General features: G+C 41.1%; 1 protein-coding gene across 5 annotated transcripts in view; it reads right to left on the reverse strand.

Moving 5' to 3' along the window:
- The window catches only part of LOC147017500 (nuclear receptor coactivator 5-like), a 178887-nt gene that overhangs the window by 147038 nt on the left and 6557 nt on the right, over window positions 1-25292 (reverse strand). For 4 of the 5 annotated variants that reach the window (XR_015049532.1, XR_015049531.1, XM_085847211.1 and 1 more), the window contains exon 2: window positions 4240-4468. The exons of the other annotated variant lie outside the window; for it this stretch is intronic. Coding sequence is in view for 2 of the 4 variants with exons in the window: in XM_085847211.1 (XP_085703337.1) it covers window positions 4240-4429 (190 nt within the window). In the remaining 2 variants the exon portion in view is untranslated. The remainder of the gene's footprint in view (window positions 1-4239; window positions 4469-25292) is intronic. 5 annotated transcript variants of the gene reach the window in all.

Genomic DNA, 25292 nt, shown 5'->3' on the forward strand with positions numbered 1-25292 from the left:
AGATTTCTCATCATTGCACAGTTTTAGCCTACGCATGTAAAAGCACGTCAAGTCGTCTTATCTGTTCAAACTTTCCTCATTTCACTCGCTATTCAAGTCACTCACCTCTAGTTGTATCAAATAAAAAGTTGTTCCATGTGGTTTAAAACAAAGAAATGGAAACAGCTTGCATCGCACTCCGTTCAATCAAAAACAATATTTCTTGGCAAATACGTGCTTTCAGGACACATTTCAACTTGACCAGTCAAAATTGCAAAATGAGGGCAGGTACAAGCTTATGTCCCCTCTGAAGCAAAAAAAAAATTAATCTTCATTGAAACGTAGCATAATATACTATTGTAATATAAATGTAGTATTTCAATCAAAAATTCTGAAGTTTATGATCCTAAAAAAAAATGATATAAAATGTGAAATTTACGAATGCAAAGGTAATATTTTACATGAATAATTAATTAGTGTGATGTATGAGACATTGTATTTCTTGATCTGAAATTTATTCATATCATTTATTTTAAATTCGTTGTGAGGAGATACAGCACCAGGCACTGGAATATTTTGAGTTTGTAAAATAATTAATTATGCTAATTAGGCCAAGTCCTATCTGCAATGTCTCATTTTCATAGTTTTTTTCAATCCAACTTGGAAATGGTTGAGTTTTTTTTTTTATACGATGTGAAGTTCTAATTTATAGTAGAGCCTAACAACAACAAAAATAAAAATAAAAACATTTTAAAAAATGAAGTTAATTTCCATGATAATTATACATTCAGATTTCAAAATGTGACATATGGGACATACTAGTTTAAAAGTGCTGTACATAAATGAAGCATCAAAATGTAAAGAAAGTGGTTCCATAAGAAGCAATTAGCCATTCCAAAAAGAGTGTGAAACTGTGAATAGTCCCTTGGGATTTACTGGAATTCAGTCCATTAAACTTTCTACCAAGCCTTTTCGTGAGACTTCTGAATCATGTTGATGCAATTTCTGCTGATGGTTTGGGTAGAGATAGCCAATCCCCAAATTGTAGTGCTGGAAAAAGTCTAATTGAAAGAACTCATTCATGAGGATTTTTCTGAGAACTGGTGAAGTCATGTCAGCACACTGGACCACATACAACTGTACGCTCTTTACAATCGTAGTGTACTTTTGACAGGATTACCAACTCAAACACCAAAGCTACATGATGATCTCAGATGAACTCTCCCATGTGAAGCAGTCAGTCATAACATTCAAGAAGCTGCTCATTGCAGATTCGAATACAAGGTGCCCTTTGACATCCGGCATATGCATTACTGGTCTGATGGAGCTGGAAGTCGATTCAAGAACAAGTTTTGCTTCACAAATATATGCTCATTAATGAAAAGGACTTCAATGCTACCATGGACCAGTCAGTCCTTCATTGAGACTGCACACGGAAAGGGAGCAGTCGATGTGGTAAGTGGCAAAGTTAAAAGGACAGCATGGCTTGCCGTTCTTCGCAAAGTTGTTGTAGCAGATGCAGAGACATTTGCAAAGGTTGCCGAGGAACTCTGCAGAGATCAGTGACGTTTGTTCCTGCCTTAACAACCAAACAACGAACAACTGAATGCGAGACATGTTGGAAAAAAGTGCAAGCCACACACACACACACACACACACACACACACACACACACACACACACACACACACACACACACACACACACACACACACAGTTTGCCCTGTGGATGCATCCACAATTGCAGCAGGAGTCAATACATTATTTCCACCTACTACAGTTAAAAAAAAAAAAAAAAAAAAAAAAAAAACTCATCAGCTTATGCCATCACACTCACCTGATGAATCACACATGCAGGAGTAGCTACAGCTCAGGTTGTGGTTCCCAATATTCAGAAGATACAGAATCCCAATGAAGCAGGGATGAAGATTCAAATGAATCAGTATCTCCAAGTAATCAAGATTTGGGTGATTCCAATACTTTGGAAACTATATGTGGGGCAGTCGTATGCTGTATACTGTATTTTGACAGCTTAAATTATTGGCATGTGGGCATAGCAACCAAATTGTGAGACAAGTCAAAGGCAGTACAGCTCAACTTTCTTCAGGAGGTCTAACTTTGGGGGGGGGGGAGGGGTTGAATCTTCAACAGTGCTGAGACAAACAGTAAGCTCATTTGACATATTTTACAAATTGCTTGAAGCTCCCACTCCAATCTTAGCTTCACGATCCTCCACACTTACACTGAATGAGAACGACTTCAAGAAGATGGAGACCATTTTCAAAGTTAAATTTCTTTAAATCTAAGGGTTATATGCAGACACCTGACCTTGGTGCCCATAACATATTTTGTCAAGAATCTGAAGGAATGGAGGAAAATTAACCGTTTAAAAACGCATTTTTGCATCCGGACAAATTGTCCCATACATCAACACAGATTTTCAGAATAGTAGTTGTTGCACAACAATAACAAATAATTAATTATTTTACTTTATGTTTTGTAACACTTGAATGTGCATTGGATTGATGTATCAGGAATATAAATTTCTTGCTCTTACAAATTCAGACTTTTGATGATAAACTTTTTGTTTAAGCAATCCATTTCTCTCTGGTCCCATACATCAGAGCACATTAATAAAAATGAAACTTCGTTAAAGGCCCAGTCACACCTTGACGTTTTAGCCAGCTTATGCCGATTTTTGGAAAATTTGTCGAAAACACTGGTACACGTTGAATACGTTATGGGAAAGTTTTGATAACATTGAGAGCATGCTGAAAAACACTGCCATACGTCGTAGTACGCTGGCTTCAAACGTTGTACTTTTCGGTTGTCCTCAACTTTTCCATGCTTGAAATTTTAAGACTTATGCCAGCGTATGACTCACACGTTCCGCATAACGCTGGCCATTAGTTGTAGGCACGTCACGCGATCGTTGACACACGATACTTGTGAGTTACTCACAAGTCGAAACACGTCGAGGTAATGTTTAGCGGACCCGAAACTTATTTCTAACCTATCAGTGATGTGTTGCACTCACGTTACGCGATCGGTGAAACACAGACACACGTTACTTGTAAGGTGCTCATAAGTCGAAACACATCAAGGTAATAGTTAGCGTCAGTGTTCCAGACTCCCTGGTTTTATATATATATGTATATATATATATATATATATATATATATATATATATATATATATATATATATATATATATATATATATATATATATATATATATATATATATATATATATACATATATACATATATACATATATACATATATACATATATATATATATACATATATACACATTTTTTCTTCCTTCCTTCGGTATGATGATTTTAACACTTCGATTTCTAGTGCGGTTATAATATAATATAATTAATAGGCTGCCGCTCAACGATTTAAATCATAACCGCACTGTGCACTAAACACCGTCATACCGAAGAAAAAAAAAACCATCGCATGCGGAGTGTGTGTCATATGGCAAGTACGTCGTAAAATTTTCAACATGTTTAAAATTACAAGACGTACTCCACTTACTACGACGTATGATAGCGTACTTTAGCGTTTTATTCACGCATACCAAACTTACCCATACCGTATTCGACGTGCGCCAGCGTTTTAGACGCATTTTTCAGAGGTCGGCATACGCTGGCATGATCGCCAAGGTGTGACTGCGATGTTGACACTTCCATTTCTCTGGCGGTTACGATTTGAATCGTTGTGCGGCAGCCTTTTCATAACCTACACCACATCATCGTCGGCGATGCGTGCAGCGCGCTATGCCTAAGTTAGACTATCGTTGGGCATAGGTTGTGAAGGCGACAACAGGTTCAGCATTCGTTGGTATAAGTTATCTATAACACAACGAAATGTTCAAAGTACGTTACCAATACATTGTGCATAAGACCGAGTCGTTATGAATACGTCCGAATCTTTTAAAAAAAACATCAAAAGTTCAACGTAACCCAGCGTTTTACATACGTTTTAATACGTTGCCATTGCTGGCTAAAACGTCAAGGTGTGACTGGGCCTTAATGGAAGCATACAACATTGATGTTTGCAAAACAGATTCCCATATTTCTCTTTTTTTAAAAATTAAGACTATTATCAAGGCTCTGAATAGTCCCATACATGACATGTCAAATAGCTTTGACCTGCCCATAAATAGATCAGGTATAAATATAAATCTGGTTGCAGAAAAGAATACGAAACACCAATGCAGCTTATCCATGGGCAAGATGAACACTGACCATATATCTTCCCATAATGGTTGAAGACTTCTTCCAGATCTTTCTTCTCCATGCTCACAGGCAAGCACCCGACAAATATGCGTCGCTCCACATCCTGCGGTTCATAGCTGTCCGTTCGTGGCTCATCTGGGTCATGGGTTTGATCCTCGTCCCGGTCCAGTGAGCGGCTACGTGACCTTTTCCTCGACATGTTTGTGCTTGCACTTGCTTTTTAGCCCAGTTTTAACACCTCAAAAGGGGATGGCAGGGAAAGAGGAAATAAATGGAAGAAGTTCCAATGTGGACATGGAGTACCTTAAAAAATAACATCAATTCATTACGGCATGGAAGGTACTCCCATCTCTTCTCAAATCAGGTGGAAGGCAGTGATGACAATATAAACAGAAAAATTATATTTACTGCTCAATGGATTTGCTTTGCTCTTGTAATTAAGAAAAAAACACACGATTAAAAAAAAAAATGTCAGGGCTGGACATCAATGGTTGTCTGACCGTCAGGGGCAGGTAATTTGTCCGTCGGACAATTGAAAACTTCAATAAGCCTGTCAGAAAGAGGTCAATTCTACCACCAGGAAGTTTAATAAAGTCAAAATATTTTAACCTTTGGGGTTTCACAATTCAGAAAATGAAATGTCTAAAATATTAGATGTTTAATAAAAATGTGCAATAAAGCATTTCAATGCTTACCTTAATGCACACCAGACTGCCTCGTTACCTTATCATCTGCTTTAGCATGAGCTCACAGGCAAATTATCGCTAAATACAGGAAAACAACTGAAGGTTCGGAAAAATGCCTCAGCGGTAGCGGAAGTTGACTCCAACCACACTCAATGGTGTAACGGCTTAAATATCTACTCTAAGTCTGGAAGGTCAGCAGGTCGAACCCCAGCAGAGTCACACCAGATTCTTCTTCCTTGCTTTATGCTCAGCATTTGAAAACAGAGCACGGACAAAGCTTATGCTGGCAACCATAGCATCTGAATGATCTCCTGCGTCAAAGTTCCTTGTAGGGGAACTCTAGTCTCAGAACTATTTGATGCAAGCCCCTTCAAGTAGATGACAGTCATATGCATAGCATTACAATAACTGCAGTATAACAATATGTATGGCAAATAAATGTGCAGTAAAATAACAATGCAGCATATGAATGCGATATTATACCGTGACAAAAGTCGCAACTATAGTTGTTGATATTTTATTTTTTTATTGGGGGGGGGGAGGGTAGAGCAGTAAATAACTGGACTACATTGTTTGTTTTTAACTTGCGTTCTTACGACTTCAGGCACACATGCACACACCGAACTTGGGGAAAGGGAAGCAACTTCATGAGACAGACACCTTTTTATGACATTAATCTCTCCATACTCAGCAGCACACTTGAGGGAATGCCTTCTCAACATGGAAGCAATCCTATGGGGTTTATCCATGCTCTATTATTTTAAGTCCCAAGTGTCAAAAAGGCGGCACATACAGTGGGGAGAACAAGTATTTGATACACTGCCGATTTTGCAGGTTTTCCCACTTACAAAGCACGTAAAGGTCTGTAATTTTTATTTTTTATTTTTTTTAAATCATCGGTACACTTCAACTGTGAAAGACGGAATCTAAAACAAAAATCCTGAAAATCACATTGTATGATTTTTAAATAATAAATTTGCATTTTATTGCATGAAATAAGTATTTGATCACCCACCAACCAGTAAGAATTCCGGCTCTCACAGACCTGTTAGTTTTGTCTTAAAGAAGCCCTCCCATTCTCCACTCATTACCTGTATTAACTGCACCTGTTTGAACTCGTTATCTGCATAAAAGACAGCTGTCCACACTCAATCAATTAGACTCCAACCTCTCCACAATGGGCAAGACCAGAGAGCTGTCTAAGGACATCAGGGACAAAAGTGTAGACTTGCACAAGGCTGGGATGGGCTACAGGACAATAGGCAAGCAGCTTGGTGAGAAGGCAACAACTGTTGGCGCAATTGTTAGAAAATGGAAGAAGTTCAAGATAACAGTCAATCTCCCTCGGTCTGGGGCTCCATGCAAGATCTCACCTCGTGGAGCCTCAATGATCATGAGAAAGGTGAGGGATCAGCCCAGAACTACACGGCAGGACCTTGACAATGACCTGAAGAGAGTTGGGACCACAGTATCAAAGAAAACCATAAGTAACACACTACGCAGTCATGGATTAAAATCCTGCAGCTCACGCAAGGTCCCTCTGCTCAAGCGAGCGCATGTCCAGGCTCGTCTGAAGTTTGCCAATGACCATTTGGATGATCCAGAGGAGGAATGGGAGAAGGTCATGTGGTCTGATGAGACCAAAATAGAGCTTTTTGGTTTAAACTCCACTCGCCGTGTTTGGAGGAAGAAGAAGGATGAGTTCAACCCCAAGAACACCATCCCAACCGTGAAGCATGGAGGTGGAAACATCATTCTTTGGGGATGCTTTTCTGCAAAGGGGACAGGACGACTGCACCGTATTGAGGGGAGGATGGATGGGGCTATGTATCGCGAGATCTTGGCCAACAACTTCCTTCGCTCAACAAGAGCATTGAAGATGGGGCGTGGCTGGGTCTTCCAGCATGACAACGACCCGAAACACAGCCAGGGCAACTAAGGAGTGGCTCAGTCAGAAGCATCTCAAGGTCCTGGAGTGGCCTAGCCAGTTTCCAGACCTGAACCCAATAGAAAATCGTTAAAGGGAGCTGAAAGTCTGTGCTGCCCAGCGACAGCCCCGAAACCTGAAGGATCTGGAGAAGATCTGTATGGAGGAGTGGGCCAAAATCCCTGCTGCAGTCTGTGCAAACCTGGTTAAGAACTACAGGAAACGTCTGATCTCTGTAATTGCAAACAAAGGTTTCTGTACCAAATATTAAGTTCTGTTTTTCTGATGTATCAAATACTGATTTCATGCAATAAAATGCAAATTAATTATTTTAAAAAATCATACAATGTGATTTTCAGGATTTTTGTTTGAGATTCCGTCTTTCACAGTTGAAGTGTACCGATGATAAAAATTACAGACCTCTACGTGCTTTGTAAGTGGGAAAACCTGCAAAATCGGCAGTGTATCAAATACTTGTTCTCCCCACTGTACCATTTTAAAAGTCTGAGGTATGACTTGACCTGGGTTTGAACAACCGACCTCTCACTCAGAGCAGATGCTCGATTTATTACACCACGACTGTGGTTGTTGATTTAGTTTGAAGTACAGTGGAAACCTGCTCTTGAGGCCACCATATTTTAGCAATCACTCCAAAAGGTCCTCTCAAAACAAAAATTATGCTAATAGGCCAAGAATTACAAGTTAAACCTGGAAAAAATTATAACAAGCTGAAAATTTCAGGAAAGGTCGACAAAAACATACCAAAAGTCCCCGAAAATCCTCCTTGTGCTTTTCAAGATGGCTGCAATTTTGTTTTTTATCATATCTTAACAAGTAGACATGGTAGAAATGCAAACAAAGTGTCGAAACGTAGGTTTTCAAACACAAGCAATCCTATAAAATCATTAATTACATGACTAAAACACTCAAAATATCCAAAACTAAGATGGCGGCCAGTATGGTGCCAAATATGGCCACCGTTCTCTATTTTATCATACTTTAGCAACCACATATGATAGAAATGCAAACAAAGTGTCTAAATATAGGTTTGAAGACACAAGCAATCAAATGAAATCATTAATCACATGATTAAAAAGCCCAAAATGTAAAAATCAAGATGGCGGCCAGTATGAACGTCAGTGTGGCTGACAAATCCAAGCCAAATCAAACCTTACTTTTATGAGTAGGCACATAAATTATTCATAATATAAAAGGAAATTAGGGAAGCCTCAATACCCTCTCAGCTTAGTTCTTTTCATAGTTTATGAATTGAGCATAGTCATTTATTACCATGTTGCTTCATGGATGATCCTCATTATCACCTTGTCTCGTTATCCAATGGCTTTGGTGATGCATCTTCATCATCCATAATCAACAATGTTGGTGTAGTATTCTTGCATGATTGGCCGGTACATTTGCTGCACATCGAAGTGCAAAACAATCCCAGTTTCTTGCAGCCACATGACATACCACCACATCCATCAACTTTGCACCCACATGAAACCATGTTGAGAAAAGTGTCAGGGGCAACAGGGAGGTCAGTTTCCACTGGTGCGAGGGTATTATCCTGTGACTTCCATCCCAATCTGTTGGTGGCAAAGTATTTCCCATCCATTCTTGAACAGTGAGATAAGTGCGGTACGAATGTTGCTTTGCTGCAGCTCTAGTTTGAGGCAGACTTGCGAGCTGAAAAGATGAACTCAGGGAACTGCAACCAATTGCCCATTTGTATGCAATGTGGCGGTATTCATCAAGTGATTCAAAGTTGCTGGCCCCATACAGCTTGAGAATAAAGCTTTCTCCTGCTCGTTTCACCTCATCATGGGTGCTTCCAATTTTTGTGAAGGTATCTAACAAGTCATAGTCTTGTTTTTTGTGCACAATGTTGAAAGCTTTTACGCTTGCCCTGACGATAGATTGCAGACACAGTGTCACAACCTGTCACAGCATGTAGAAACATCAAGCGATTGCTGGTGTCTCCTATGGCATGCTGAATATCATGAATGTTGTAGACCGTTACAGGATTGCTGCGGCATAACATGTACATATCTGTAGTAGCGGTTGCTCGAGCCACCAACATGACAAGTAAGTCAGTGTCTGTACCAACGATAACTGGCAGCTCTTCTGACTCTGCAACAGCTAGCGCTGTTGAAACAATCAGTGTGTCTGCATCTGCTTCAGCCTGCTTGACACGTATGCCAGCCATAAGCATCTTTTCACGTAGTTTGTATTCGTCTCTTCTTATTGTTACTGTTAGCTAAGAATGTTGTTTGTGTTGTGGTGGTTGGCATATCCTGAAATATGATATCACTGGATATACACTTCTGGGCTCTCCATCTCTGATCAGCTACCTTTGTTGAAGTTGTGCTACCATATCCATCAAACACCACGGTTGATTGAGCTCTATAATGCTTCAGGATGTATGAAATATATGATTGATATACACCAGCATAGATGGACGGTTGTGGCCAAACAACTGATTGAAGTAGGTGGCCACCATCTAAGACAAAGAGGCAATTCTCTGGCAGGTTGGATTGCTGGGTGAATGATTTCAACAGGAGACCCAGGGAACTCTTTCTTGGCTTCCGCATCACACTGCCTTGGAAAAGGGAAGGTGGCTGAGGAGCAAGTTCGTAAGCCAAGAATGATCCAATCTCAGAACTGTTATTCAGGACACGTGATTCTGTTGAATAAGAGACTTGGATTGACTTCTGAGTTTTGTCCCCCGACTTACTCTCTTACTCTGGGCACCAATAGTCTTCACCTTGTCATTGCGGCGTAGCGTGATGTCTGTGAACTTCTTACCAGCCATTTCTGATGCTGCTGCTCGACCAATTTCTGCAGCATCATCACAGCTTACAGATGTATCTTGGGTTTTTAAAACATATAATTAATAATTTCATCAGATTGCTTGGGTCTTCAAACCTATGCATTTCTATCACAAGTGGTTGCTAAGATGAAATTGAGAACAGTGGCCATATTTACTGCCATCTTGGTTTTGGATATTTTTAATGTTTTAGTCATATACTTGATGATTTCAATGGATTGCCTGTGTTTGAAAACCTATATTTAGACACTTTATTTGCATTTCTACCATATCTGGTTGCTAAGATATGATAAAATAGAGAACGGTGGCCATGTTTGGGGTCATACTGGCAGTCATCTTGGTTTTGGATATTTTGAGTGTTTTAATCATGTAATTCATGATTTTATAGGCTTGCTTGTATTTGAAAACCTATGTTTCAACACTTTGTTTGCATTTCTACTTGTTAAGATATGATAAAAAAACAAAATGGCGGCCATTTTGAAAAGCACAAGGATTTTTGGGGACTTTATCATACCCATAGGCATCTTTCCTGAAATTTTCAGCTCGTTATAAATTTTTTCCAGGTTTGGGCCTATATACACGATTACTCTTGGCCTATAAGGATCCTTCATTAAAAGACCACCCGTTTCACTCGACAAGTGGCCACTTATTTACTCCGCCACGCAAAATTGAAAGATATTATGTTTTCACACGTTTGTAAGTTCGATATTTCAAAACATTATGGATGGATACGGATGAATCTTGATGTACAGGTTAGGGGTGTGACAAAGACAAATTGATTCGATGTTGGTGAGGATTCAGACACGGAAACTCAAAATATTGAAATAATTCTTCACAATTGATTGATATGAAGAAATACTATAGATAATAATCACGATATTTCAGGAAATTGTGGATGGGTTATGACAAACCTTGATGGATCAGTTGGGTAGGTGACAAGAACAATTCATTTAGATCTTGGGTGAGGTATTTGATGCAGATCTGACCCATCAGCGGGATCCAAAACATAAACTGTTCAGCCTGGCAGAGGTATGCTTTCTCCTGAGTGCCGTTCGAGTTTCCTTCCTGTAATGGCTATGTAACCTCAATTAAGCAACCTCAGAAATGGGAAAAGTGTTGTGTCCAATCACCGAAACAACTTTAATGTAGTTCAACTGCTTCACAGTAATTTGCGTTGTCTGTCATGTATTCATGAAATAAGGTAAATCACCAATCTTCCTGATTATTACAGGAACTTGGAGAACGCTCACATCACTTCAATCGCGGTAAACAGTCACATTACTCTGAAGTCATCAATCAAAAACTCATTGTACTGCATTTTGCAACCCCCTATGAAATGCAATTTGTTCACAAGAGAGGTGACGCACCCAGGTCACGTGACGAGTGGAAAAGGTGTTGCTACCGATCTGGCCAAGGTAAAAACAGTGGAGTGGCCCACACACAAGAATCTAAAGGAGGTTCGAGGATTACTTGGTGCATGTTCTTACTACAACCATTTTGTGACAGAGTTTGCAGAGGTTGCTAGGCCCCTTCAGAAGCTGAATGAGAAGGAGCGAGGTTTGTTTGGCAAGAGCAGTGAGGTATCCACCAAATTGAAGAGGTCCCTGATGACAGCACCCAAATTGCCTTACCCCGTTGAGGAAGGGAATTTTATTCTGGACAGTGTTTCACAAGCCAGGAAGGATTGGGTGCAGTCTTGTCTCAGTAATTGCTTCTTGAAGCAGGGCCTTGCCCAGACCAGAACAACATTATTGCGTTACAAGCAAAGAACTATTGGCTGTGCTGTCTGCAATGACACATTTTTGCTCCGATTCGTATGGAGACAATTTGTGGTGAGAAGTGATCATTACTCCTTACAATGGCTTTTAAGGTTCAAAGAACCTGAAGGCCAAACTGCAAGGTGGTTGGAAAAATTGTCGCAGTACCATTTTTATGTGGAACATAGGACCGGTAAAAATCATAGGAATGCTGCTGCACTCTCTCAGCGGCACAATCTGTGGGCAGGACTGCATTTTGTACAAGACAGAAGGCGAGAAGTTCCCCAGAAGTCATTATCCACACAGAAAAAGTTTTAAATTCAACCTTGCCACAAACGAAAAAGAATAATTCAGAACTTTGGATTTGGAGCGAGTCCCAGTGGGAAGATTTGGTACTTAGATTAGCTTAAAGCGAGTGAGATCCACCAGGAAGTCACACCTTTTAGGACCAAAATGAAGGCCTATTGGGGTGCAATGACAGATCTTGGCACTTCATGACGACATTTTGTATCAGAAATGGATTGAGTTGTCCTCCAACGAAGCTTTCTGGTTGGTGCTAATGCCAGAGAAGTTTAAAGTCATGGTAATGGGACAAGTGCAGGATTACCCAAGCCGATAACAATTTGGGGATAGCCAAAACTACAGCAAACGTCTGGAAGTGGATCGATTGGGTCAATTTGTGACGCAAGATATAAAATAAGTGCAGGATGTGTGACGTCTATACTGCTAAAAACGGGCCAGCATGGAGGCGAAGGGCCCCAATGCCACTGTTTTAGGTGGAGGCCCTGCTTGAGGGGTGGTGATGGACATTTTGAGACAATTTCCTCACACCAACCAAGGGAATAGATACATCCTCTCAATCACAGATTACTTCACAAGGTGACCCAAGACCTACCTGATAATCAGAGAAAGGTGTTGTGGTAGCACAGGCCTTCATAGAAGGGTTTGTGACAAGGTGTGAAACCCCTGAAGAGCTGCACACCGACCAGGAATGAAATTGAGCGAATTGCGAAAATAGGTGTGCAGACTCCTCATACATCATTGCAGTCAGTGTCTGAGGGGATTTGTGGAACGACTCAACAAGACCCCACTCCACCAGTTGGCATTGTACACATCCACCAAGATGTATTGGGCCAAACATCTGCCTCAAGTGTTAATGGCCTATCGAACTGCACAATATCAAACGACATGCTGTAACCCTGCAACACTGACATTTGCTAAAGGGCTACGAACCTTTAGATTTGTTATGCAACAGGCCAACAGAGAACCAGGGTGGGCAACCCACAGAATAGTATGAAGATCAGTTGGAGGATAAGCTGCAAATGTTGCACAAATTTGGTCACTGGCACATCCACCTGGCCAGCGAATGAAGCAGCGATACGATGTTTGGGTCCGGGTGGTGGAATTTAATCCTGGGGACCATACAACGTGCCCCAAACTTTATTTAGGGACTGCTGGCATGCCCAGATCTGGAGGTATCGTTGGCATTTGAAAAGCATGTAGGCCGAAATAGAATTACCTGTCCACGTGTAAAACGTGTAGCTTGAGCGGGGAGACGAGGGAATGACCAGTATGTTGACGAAGGGCCAAATAATACCTGCTTAAAAGGTCAAGATGGTGAATATAAAGTTTGGGTAGCTACTCTTTCCACCATGCAATGGGCAAATGGAATAGATAAAGCAATTGGCAGGGAACCACTGGGTCAAAATTTGCAGGGATAGGGAACATCTGGATGGTCACCCTCCCCACCAGCTCATTGAACTGACTGACTGCACACTCCTCACCACGACAAGACCAAGTTGGCAGTCTTCCCTGCTGCCACGACGTCCCCACCAAGCCTGAAATTTAATGATGAAAATTGAGAATGGAATTTAATGATGGGGCGTAGGTGGGGGAGGATAAGAATAATGACAACTAAATGTTGAAACATGATTAACTGTGCTTGTGAACAACTAATGAGCTGGTAAAGCATTTTGGCTCCTTGAGCAAAAGTAGCTTTTCTTGTTTGCTTTGGCTCGAAGAGCAGAGAGTTATATATATATATATATATATATATATATATATATATATATATATATATATATATATATATATATATATATATATATATATATATATATATATATATATATATATATATATATATATATATATATATATATATATATATATATATAGTTCTGGATTTGGAAGCCTTTTGTGCATAGACAGTCAGCAGCCCCCCAGTTAAATTATTTCGATAAGTATGTGTTTATAGTTAGGGCCCCGTCCCTTATGTCTTATGGGAATTTCACGTGTGCGCTGCGGGTTTATTTTTTAGTCAGGGTTTTGTTATGTCAACAGCGGCACTGACCCTCACTCAAGCCGACGCCATGGCGCACGTGTTTCTGGCTGCGGACGTGGGTGGTACCCCTCGCTCCAGAGCCGACTCCGCCCACGAGGGCAAGGGCACGCCCTTCGTCCAATCAGGAGGCTCATCGCCACAGCTCTGACTATGCCCCCAAAGGATGGGAGTTGCCCCACCTACCGTGGGAATGTCCAATGAGGGACGGCCAGCGAATCGTGCAACGCAACCGTCCAATCAGGAGGTGAGTAGCCAGGGAAAAAAATCCCTCCCAACTCAGAAGAGTAGAGTGATCGGCGCGTTCTGTCTGGGTTGTCTGGGTCTGCCTCGCCTGGTGTAGTTTGATCCGTGGAAGCATTTTCGGCCTTGATCGCCTGTCGCCTCGTCGTCTCTCGCCTCAGCCACCTTCGTGCTGGCTGGCGTCCGTTGCTCTATCCCTCGTCCCTGGTGCTTGGTACATCGGCGCCGGTTTGAGTCCCGCCACCGAACAAGATCGACGTTACCGCACGAGGCGGACAGATGCAAGTGCAGACTCTTGCCCTCAGCTGGCCTTCCCCCTCGAGCTGAAGGGCCAAATAAAGGCCACGGACACCATTTATTTTGGATGTGTGCGTGTGTCTGTGGGCCCAGTCTATAAGTAGCAATTGTTCAAGTGCCTTGTACATTACTTGCATTCCTTCTTGATAGTCGGTTTAACTCTGCTCTTTTTGTGCTCCCCTGCACCATTATAAATAAACCCCCCAATTGTTCAATGTACCAGCTCGTTGTTGTGCTTTCTATTATTGACACAGCACGGTTCCTGCTTGAGAACTAGTAAGCCGATTGGGTTGTAAGTTGTCGTTTGAACCGACGGACTTTGGTAATTCCGCTCGGTTACGCCAGACAGAGGTCACTAGAGCGACCCGGTTCGACAGAGTCCGTTGAAGGTGTGACTTCCCCGGTAATTTGACCACGTGGGTACTTAGGAAAATTGAAATTTGGCTATTAGCCCTACCCCACGCAGTCAGAGAATTGGCGAGCACGGTCCTTAAGTGACCCGTGACCTTCGGAGTTGTCCGAAGGTTACAACCTGCAATTCCGGGTGTTCGGTGGGAGACGGCTCCACTGCTCCACCTAGCGGCCGTTCCTCGCCACCGACCCACAATATATATATATATATATATATATATATATATATATATATATATATATATATATATATATATAAATATAAATACACACACACACACACACACACACACACACACACACACACACACACACACACACACACACACACACACACACACACACACACACACACACACACACACAACCGGGCGTAGTGGCGTGCGCCTGTAATCCTGCTACTCGGAGGCTTGGGTTGGAGGATCGCTTGAGGACAGGGGCTCCGCACTGGGCCGCGCTATGAGAGGGTGAAGGGCAGCCCGGAATCATGGCGAAACCCAATCCTTATTCCTGTGTCGTAAGAGGCGACCAGAGTTGCATCAGGAAGGGCATCCGGCGTAAAACCTGTGCCAAATCAGAATGCGGATCACAACGGATGATCCGCTGTGGCGACCCCTAACGGGAGCAGCCGAAAGACGATATATATATATATATATATATATATATATATATATATATATATATATATATATATATATATATATATACTTTTTACATGCCGGTAGGCGGCGATGGGTCGTAGAGCATGGAAACTATAAGATATAGAGCAAAATGGATGTCATATAGCGGATAGGGAATCACCTTAAGATTATGCATATCAAATCTCATCCAGTTCCATCTACTGATAACTACTCGGTATCCATTTGAATGAAAAGTACCGAAAATGCGGTTTGAAATCGGAAATCCCAAAAGTTTGAGGGGGTGCTGTGGGTGAACAAAGATCTAAATCGAAAATCTGGCTCGATTGTTTGTGCACAATGTATTCCAGACGATCAGTGTGAATTTTCATGACCATCCGACAATAACCCGAGGAGGAGTAGCATTTAGCGTGAAGGCACCTCCAGCTCTCGCATATTATCGATTTTTGCACTAATTGACCTTTGACCCCTGACCTAAGTGAAATCGGTCAATATGTCCTGAGGCAAAGTTGTAGTTCTCATTGAGTACCATGAACCTGCAAAGTTTCATTCGTATCAATGCACTCACCTGGTCGCTAGGGGGCCTTCAATTTTCACGCATACCATAATTGTAGGGGGCGCTGCGGGTAAAGTATTCCATATATCACAAAAAACGGAATATATTTGATAGAGCATCACCTGTAGATCATTCGTGCCAAATTTCATAACCCTACGTGGAATAATGGCTTTTGGAATCGATTTCGCGTGAACGGTACTGATTTTTAAGGTTTTTCGGTTGTTTCTCGGGAACCATAGCGTCCCTAGCAACCATCACAATTTCCAAAGCACTAGCTCATAAGATGTACCTACCACCCGAGTTTGGTAAAAATCTGCCCACATTTACTACCAGTCAGTCAGATGTTTACGACCAGACACCCGTTTATTACCCCTTAGAACAGTCAGGGGAAGAGGCCAAGAGAGACAATATTTATTTTGGTATTTTGGAAACAGAATTTATGCTTCACAGCAGCATTTTGTCGACCCAATAAGGCTTGCCTTAATTATCCATTAAAAGTGTGCAAAATGACACACTGTACTTTACTGTATTTACCATCATGTAAATTGAACCCTGATCAGACATGGTTACAATTAAGATCTCACTTAGAGCCTACAACATACATTGTTGGTATCTTACGAATTGAAGTTCAATCAAAGGTTTAAAATAAAATAAAATAAAAAATAAAAAATAAAAAAGGCCTGACGAAAACGTCACATGACAACTCAAATTGGCTCTGTGGTTAACGATGTGTCATGAGGGAGCAGCTAAACGAATAGGACAACTGCTGTTTGTTTTCCACTTAGGTTTCCAAGATCAACCCCTTAACGTTTTTTTTGTCTTCAAATTTGAACGATAAATTCCACCACTTGGCATTGCCCAGCAACCAATAGTTTTATTTTTCAAGCTTTTGACATCCAGTACAGTACTTACATTTAAAAAAATAAAAAATAAAAATAAAAATAAAAATAAAAAACGAGAACGACACTTGGTAGAACGTATGTATACCTCTGCAAGGCTGAAGAGTTTACATTTTGTATCCCAATGTCAGGCCGGATCTGCACTTGAACCAAAACCTAAACAACTTGTTCTCGTCACCTACACAGCACATCCACCAAGTGCTGTCATAACCAGTCCACAAATTTTTGATATCTAGCGATATATATATATATATATATATATATATATATATATATATATATATATATATATATATATATATATATATATATATATATATATATATATATATATATATCATACATTGTTTTTGGGCCCCATCTCTCAATGGTGAAGAATCACTGATAGAATCCTTGTGTCCAGATCCTCACCAAAATGTAATCAATTTGTCCTCGGCACAGTCCCAACCTCTCCAACATGTTTACTCAACTTTTTGAGAAATCCTGCTCACAAAAAAAATCTAAAACAGACAAACGGGTGAAAAACATAACCTGTGTCCACCTTCGGTGGCAGAGGTAACTACTGTAGCTGTAAACTGTTTCAATAAACAGCTTATTGTTGATGTATTGGAGTTATTTAGCTGCTTGCAAAATGCAAGCACAATCCACTCGAAATATTACATAAAGGTCTTTCACAATCGATTTTAGAGCTGGGGAGGGTTAGCTCCATGTGGTGGCTCGAACTTCACTCCCTGCGGCAGTCATACTATAGAAGAACGAGACGGTGGACTTGAGCAAAGGAGCAATGCCAGATTCCTGGACATTAAGCCTTTTCTTTTTTCCTTCAAGAGATTCAGGCGTCTCAAGTCACCTAAGTCTCCTATTTCTACTTGTTAAAGACGCTAGAAGGGGTACCTGAGAAAAAACAAACAAACAAAAAATTTCACCCTTTAAAAATCGTGCAAATAAATTATTGAAATATCAGCTGCTTTTTTCATTTCCTTTTCTCACCTGTGCTGCAAGTAGAGCGAAAAGCGGTGTATAATCAGAAATACTGTTTGACAGGGCAATGCATTACTGTTATATGAATGAAATGGATATGTTGAAGAAAAAAGTAAAAAGGATTGAATATAGCAAGCGTTTTCTGAATCCAAATCGATACGAGAAATGAGATTGAATGAGACTCACCATTATAACAAGTGAAGAAGAAGATGGAGGAAGAGTTTTTCTTTACATGTCAATTGAAACTGGCCCATCCTCGCCTTACTCGACTATATCACACTGTTTGAAATCTAACAACTATATCATACTGTTTGCAGATTGGACTTGATTAGTGGTATCCGCTATAGGACAACTGCGGATGCACGCAGGTAGACAGGCATGGACGGACGGACGCAGGCATGCAGAGACCAAGCTCCTTTCATATTATAGAATCAACTCAACCCTGACCCATCCATGTACATTTGCATTACATGCAACACAAGAATCACCAACCATCACTACTCATTTCTCCACATGACGTGCAACAAATGGCTCCATCTCAAATGCACAAACATTCACACAAAGATGACAACTCAAATGGGCCCGTGGCCGTCCTACACGACACCTTTCTGCAGTCATTCAATCCATCGCACAATCACAAAAGCAATAAATTCCTCCTGAACATTCTGCAGCTCAACATAAATGGCATTCAAAACAAAACCACAGAACTCCAAAATTTCATCAACAAACACAAAAATAGACATAGCATTCATTCAAGAGACCAAACTCAACAATGCTTCCAAAGTCTCCCACATCTTCCCAAACCACTCTTTCATCAAACACAAGTGGTGGAAGGCTCCTCACCATCATCCACAAAAACATATTTTCCAAAACAACTACAGGCATCCTCTAGCTGTTTCCCAATGACGATGCCATCAAAATCACCTCCAGAAAAAAACAAACACATGGAGCTGATACTCCAGGTCCCCACATTTTGTGTGGCATGAGGAATAGATCTATGTAATAGGAAAGTTAAATCTTGAATGGTCTTTTTTTTTGTATTACATAAGCCAAGATCCAGAGATGGTTGCCATGGCACTATAATTCAGCGAATCATAGCTGTGATCTAATCAGGTTGAGAGAATGCCATGAGGAATAGATACCTGCAAGATGAAAGCTAAATGTTCAACAGCTTTTGAAATGGTGATACACAAAAGTACTTGGACAGATGATCAGTCGGTCAGAAGTATTTTAATGTCCCCCGTCTGACCTTGTCGGAGGAACAGGAGACAATAAAAATTGGGAAAATTCATGGAATCATCATTAACATTTGCTCCCACCAAACTCATGCCCACGAGGATACCAACTCCAACTTAGCAACCAATATAATATCCCCGACTTAATAATTAGAGGGGATCTCAATACAAAAGCCCTCCTGGTGAACAAACTAAAACCAAGACACAAGAGGTACACTAATTCCAGAATTTTTTTTTTTCATATAAAAGGTCAAGCAAGGCTCATGGAAGAGTTCGAACATTGAATGTATCAGGACATAACAGAACAAAAGGAACAGCAGAAAAAGTTGGGAAACACCAACAGCCGGGTTGAAGGACGAGACAGAGAGACAGAGAGACAGACTTAGCCAAATAATGGGTGTGTGAAGGAAAGAGGGGTACAGAAGGAGGCACGGGGTGGACATGATGGATACAGAAGCAAACTCGAAGGAAAAACTGGAAATTAAAAATTAAAAAGGAGCTGGGCTTGAGGGTAGGGTAGGGGAGTTAACAGGGGTAGAAAAGATCATGGTTTTGGATTTGGGATGATTTGAGATGGTGGTGAACAGCTGCCTTGAAGAGCTGGAGGGAAGAATGGGATTGAAGAGAATGTGGAAGTTGGTTCCACAGGCAGGAAATTATGCCATTTAAATATCCTTAATTATTGCAATTCACCCACTAGACTCCCTCCATGCCCTCAAATACTCTCCAACATCCCACCAATACAACTCTTTGCTCTCCCAGACTTAAGATGACCCACCACATCTTGGCACGCTATTTCTGACCCTTTATCAGATCACCTTCTCATCAACGTCCATCAAAACCCCAAGTGCATTCCTTCAATAAATAAATAAAATAAAAAACAAAACATGATATTCCAACTGGTCTAATTTAACACAACACATAATATAACTGGAAGGGCGCTCGGTAGAGTGCATACATCTGCCACGAAATGCCTGTTCCACGAGAACATACCGGGCCCAATACAGTTTTTGAAATATCATGCTATTTCATAATATATCGTTTTTGGCCCTATCTCTCAATGGTGAAGAATCACTTTAATGATTAAATAATTCTCGTATCCAGATCCAGGTCAGGATCTTCACAAAAATCGAATCAATTCTTCCTTGTGACACACCAAACTTGTCCACCAAGTTTCATCCGAATCCGTCCACAACTTTTTGCGACATGGTGCTACATATCAGGTTCGCCCTATCTCTCAAGGGTGAAGAATCACTTCAAAAATTATCAGATCCGGATCTGTAGATTCACCAAAATCAAATCAATTTCTCGTGGTCACACGCCGAACCTGTCCACCAAGTTTCATCTGAATCTGTCCACAACTTTTTGAGATATTGTGCTATAAATCATTTTTGGCCCAATCTAGTTTTTGGCCCAAGAATTAAAAAAAATTCTAGTCGTACACGGATCTGGATCTTCACCAAAATCTAATCAGCTCGTCCTTGTCACACACCGAACCTGTCCACAACTTAAACACAATCTCGTTCACCTTCGGTGGCGGAGGTAATTAGCACGGACAGATGGACAACCCGAAAACATAATGCTTCCAGTGACGCGTCAGCGGAGGAATAAATATTTCCAAAGGAGGTGCCATCTCAAAACAGGAAATCGGTGATGAACGGCAGTCTCATCAATTCAAGTGCCAAAAATGAGCGGAAAGAGCTGGCTCCAAGATCTACACCTTGACATGCTAGTTATCAAGTGCCGATGTAAGGACAATGGCAGAATCCTCTGAATACACGGGATCTCTCCCTGACTGAATGTGCTCACACCTCCAGACAAGAGTGAATAATAAGGACACCATCTCGCCTGATGTCATGGAGACGCAACAGAGCCCGGGTTCCATTGGCATTTTAATGCTCTCCATTACCAAACAGAAAACATCCTGCCTCAAGGACCAAAGAGCCAAAACTGCCTCATCATTTTAAATTGCCTCATCCAAAAAACACCCAGCCTTGATGGGCATGCCCGTTTCCCTCAGGTAAAGGAAAAAATAAATAAATCACAAATATCATGAATCAATATGTTGAGTAAAATGTTACCACGTGTACAAATTTGGTCAAACAATGGATCCATTATATTTGGTACCATTTCTCGTTATAAAATGTTTTAAACCCAGAGATGTTTAATAAAATGCAATGAAACTACTTCTTTTTTTTTATAAACAAAGGAAACCTCTCATATCTCATTAGAAATAAAAAGTGTACATCTTAAAATTCCACAATCTGCTATACAAAGCAAACCACTTAGCAGCTTCTGTCATGTTAGCATTCAGTCCTGTCCATTACAAAAGTCCTGAGAGGATGGCTCAGAGGGAGCCTAACACTTTTAAACTGCCTCATCCAATTTCATCACTGGGAGAAGCATGGCCTAGAGGTACGCACACTCACAAAGCTGTCGAGCATTGGTTTGAATCCTGACCCAGATATAAACTGTCATCCAAGCAGAGTTTCATCATCAATGTGTGTGCCGTCCCTCAGATAGCCGTTAAACAGTTTCACTGTTAGGGTGTTGTGTGTGTGTCACCAAATCTGCCAGCATTTGTTGGTGGAGGTTAAAGATCCCATGGTGTCCTCTGCGAACATTGGGCAAGCTATCGCGAGCACCATGAACAAATTCCAAAATCCTACCCTAACCAGAAGAGGGCATTGCATCAGGGCCTCAGCCAATGATGCCACACCACAGATGTGGATGACTAACTCCTTTAGAGGAGATATTAACAACTCACCCCAACCACTGCCCCCCCCACCCTCCCAAAAAACAACCAAACTCAAATTTGTTTTGGGGCTATTTGTATCTGCAAATCATCTTCTCATTCTCTTTTCTTTATGCAGGGTGAGGTCCAAGGATAATAATCTTCTGCCCTACCTTAACAATAACACTCCACTTCCCCACCCTCAGAGAAGTCTCTCCACTTTCCAACCACCCCCCACCTCATTGCTATCCCTCATCTCACAATCTTCCCATCTCAACCATGATCTACCTCTTTTTCTCATACCTTGCTCACCCTATCTATCCACTCTGCATTTCCATTCCAACATCCACATGCAAATGCTTCCTTCTCTCTACATCTCTTCTCTCCTCTCCCCACTTCTCTAAAACACCGTTATCACTTAATCCTTCCTTCCATTTCGTTTTTCAATTTGAATCTTCAAATTTAATTCCCCCATGTGCAGGAGTGAATAAATTCAAATTTTAGTCCCCATGTGCAAGAACCTAAAAAATAAAAAAAATTTATAAATAAAATTGGATTTTTGAAAAATACAATAAAATAAAATTCTGTGTTCTGAAACCATCCAGGAAGAGGATTGGGTGAGGAAAAGTTAAGAGTGGTACCAATATAAAGAAGGGTGAGGTGTGCTCATGCTTGTGAAAACATCACAATCTAAACTAGTGGTGTGTGTGTGTGTGTGTGTGTGTGTGTGTGTGTGTGTGTGTGTGTGTGTGTGTGTGTGTGTGTGTGTGTGTGTGTGTGTGTGTGTGTGTGTGTGTGTGTGTGTGTGTGTGTGAGTTGCTGCAGTAACCTGCTATATCCACATATTGTGGGTGGGTTTCAGGTGGTGAAACGGAGACCTAACAGGTCTCAAAGTATCCACCAACATTTGTGTGCGTCATTGAATGGAATCCACATATAATGTGGGTTTCAGAATTGGAACGGAGTCCTCCCAGGGCAGGCTCAAAGTATCCACCTTCATTTGGGTAAGGGATTACGATTCAGGGATGAAGCTGTGAAGTTTTCTGTTCTCAAGGGTTTGTGCCGAGGGCTTTCTTCAGGATAGTCACAAAGCCCCGGACAGATTCCAACTGTAGCGTGTTTGTAATATTCCCAGGGATGGTTATTAATACCTTTGTGAGGTTCTTTGTCGTCATTCCTTTCGCTCAAACTATCACTGGTACAACTTTGGCATTCTTCAGCTTCCAGGATCTTTTCACTTCATTCTTGAGGTTTTGGTATTTGGTCATTTTCTTGATTTCTGCATCGTTTATTCCAAAAATCACTGCAATCAACACCTCACTTAGCAATGCCTTCTTCTCTTTTTTGTACCCAAGTGTGATGGCTGGTTGCAATGCTTCGTTTTCGATGTTTACACTCGATGGGATCATTCGGTCGTACGTGGGTGGCACATTCATGTTTTCAGCATTTGCTTTTGGTTCATGTTCCCACAAATTTTCTGGAAATGGGATATCAAAACTTTTTCAGATGTGCTAACAGATTCTTTTACAAAGTCTGCTGTGTCGTCGTGTACACAGCTGTTCTGACATGAGTGAGTGAGTGAGCGTGTTCGGTCTTTAAGCATAACATACCATTCGCTTTGCTAATGTCACCTCCACCCCTAACCCTTCTCCCTTTGATTTTTCTTCTCTCTACCTCAGTGTATCGTAACGTTTGGTTTGTCTAGTACACTACGTGTGGATCTCAAAGGAATCCTTTCATCTCCTCTCCTTGTCAAGACTGGAGTACCCCAAGGCAGTGTCCTAAGCCCCCATATTATTCCTCATCAATAATCTCAATGACTGGAAAATCCTCTATCTCTTTGATGATGTCACCACTCTCTGCCAAGACATCCCTCATCCTTCAGACTGACAGGCAGCAGCCTCTTCCCTCTCCCCAGACCTTAACAAAAAAAAAAAAAAAAAAAAAATCACAAACTGGTTAAACACAATTTTGCTTATATCCATATTGTCCACCCTTTACGTTCTCCCTTAGCCCTAATCATTACCTGCATCCCATGTTTGTCAGTCTCCATCTTGCTGTTGCTGCTTCTCCTTTCGCCTGTCAATTCTTGTGCAATTACTCTACTATGAGCCCAGACCATGTATATTGGTTCACGAGTCAGGAAGTGACCACTATATTCGTTATGGGTCTGTCTGTCTGTCTGTCTGTCTGTCTGTCTGTCTGTCTGTCTGTCTGTCTGTCTGTCTGTCTGTCTGTCTGTCTGTCTGTCTGCCTGTCTGTCTGTCTGTCTGTCCTGAGCATAGCACCGTGGGTTTTGATCCGATCTTGATAAAATTAGGGTGTGAGGTTTATATCATGATCTAGTTGTGTTTTCCGAAGAATGGACGTGCTGTGCCCGTTATGGGCAGTTCCATGCCCAAAAAACATGTTTTTTTAGGGGGTAGCCGGTTTCAAGTTACATCTTCTCTGAGGGGGTTTGTCGAATCTGGCAGGGGTTTTGGTATTTGGTTAGCCCAATGGCACCTGCATAGCCCCACGGAGCTCGATTTTTCATTTTCGTCCCAAGGTCAAGGTCACAAGGTCACGAACTTAGAAAATGTTAAAAAAAATCAATAAATTGGGCATCGAGCTCCAAGGGTTTTGAACTGTTTCGAATGAAAGTTGGTGTGCAAGTCGTGCTCTTCGAGTACTACAACTTTCATCATTTACGTTTTTCCCGATTCCTGCCAGTTTGCCCGTAGCGTCCCCTCGAAGGTCAAAAAAATAAAAAAGGCGAACCGTGTCCATTGCTCGTGAACCATCGCAGTCTCCAGACTTGTACTGTATTTAAAAATAAAAATATTATAAAAAAAAAAAAAACAATGCCCCGACATTTTTAACCTCCGCCATCGAAGATGGACGGAGGTTACTGTTTTCACCTGTCTGTTTGTTTGTGAACAGTATTACGGAAAAACTCCTCGATGGATTTCGACGAAACTTGGTGGGGGGATTAGGTATGGTCCAAGGATCATGCCATTACATTTTGGACTTGGTCCAAAGTCCAATATGGCCGCTATGGTGGCCATTTTGAAAAAATATTTGAATTTTTGTTTTTGCATTTCTACATGTTTTAAGTGATTTCCAACCCCCGCCCCCCTCCCAAAAAAAAATTGTTAAGAGAAAAAAAATTTGCAACTTTTTGTCAACCAAATTTCGATTTTTTTTTTTGCATTTCTACATGTTATAAGTGATTTCCAACAAAAAACATGCCAAAATTTTCATTGCGGCTGATTTTGGAACTTCAGGTGGATATACCCACGTAAAATCAATTTCTGTCTCAAGGAATCCAGTTTTGACGAATGAATTGAGTATGTAAAAGTTAAAAGTAAAAGGGAAAGTTGCAAACTATAACTATGAGCACTGTTGATGTCAAATTGAATGAATAGGATATCAGGTTCACTTGAGTGACCTAGCAGTATTGGTGGAGGAGGTTTTGCACTCTACCGAGTGCTCCCCCTCTAGTTCAGGAATGTATCCCTCACAAAGAGCAGGATCCGACAATACATTTA

The sequence above is a fragment of the Eptatretus burgeri genome, chromosome 11 (assembly GCF_056783735.1).
Source record: "Eptatretus burgeri isolate ZD-2024b chromosome 11, Ebu_testis_v1, whole genome shotgun sequence".
Classification (NCBI taxonomy): Eukaryota; Metazoa; Chordata; class Myxini; order Myxiniformes; family Myxinidae; genus Eptatretus; species Eptatretus burgeri.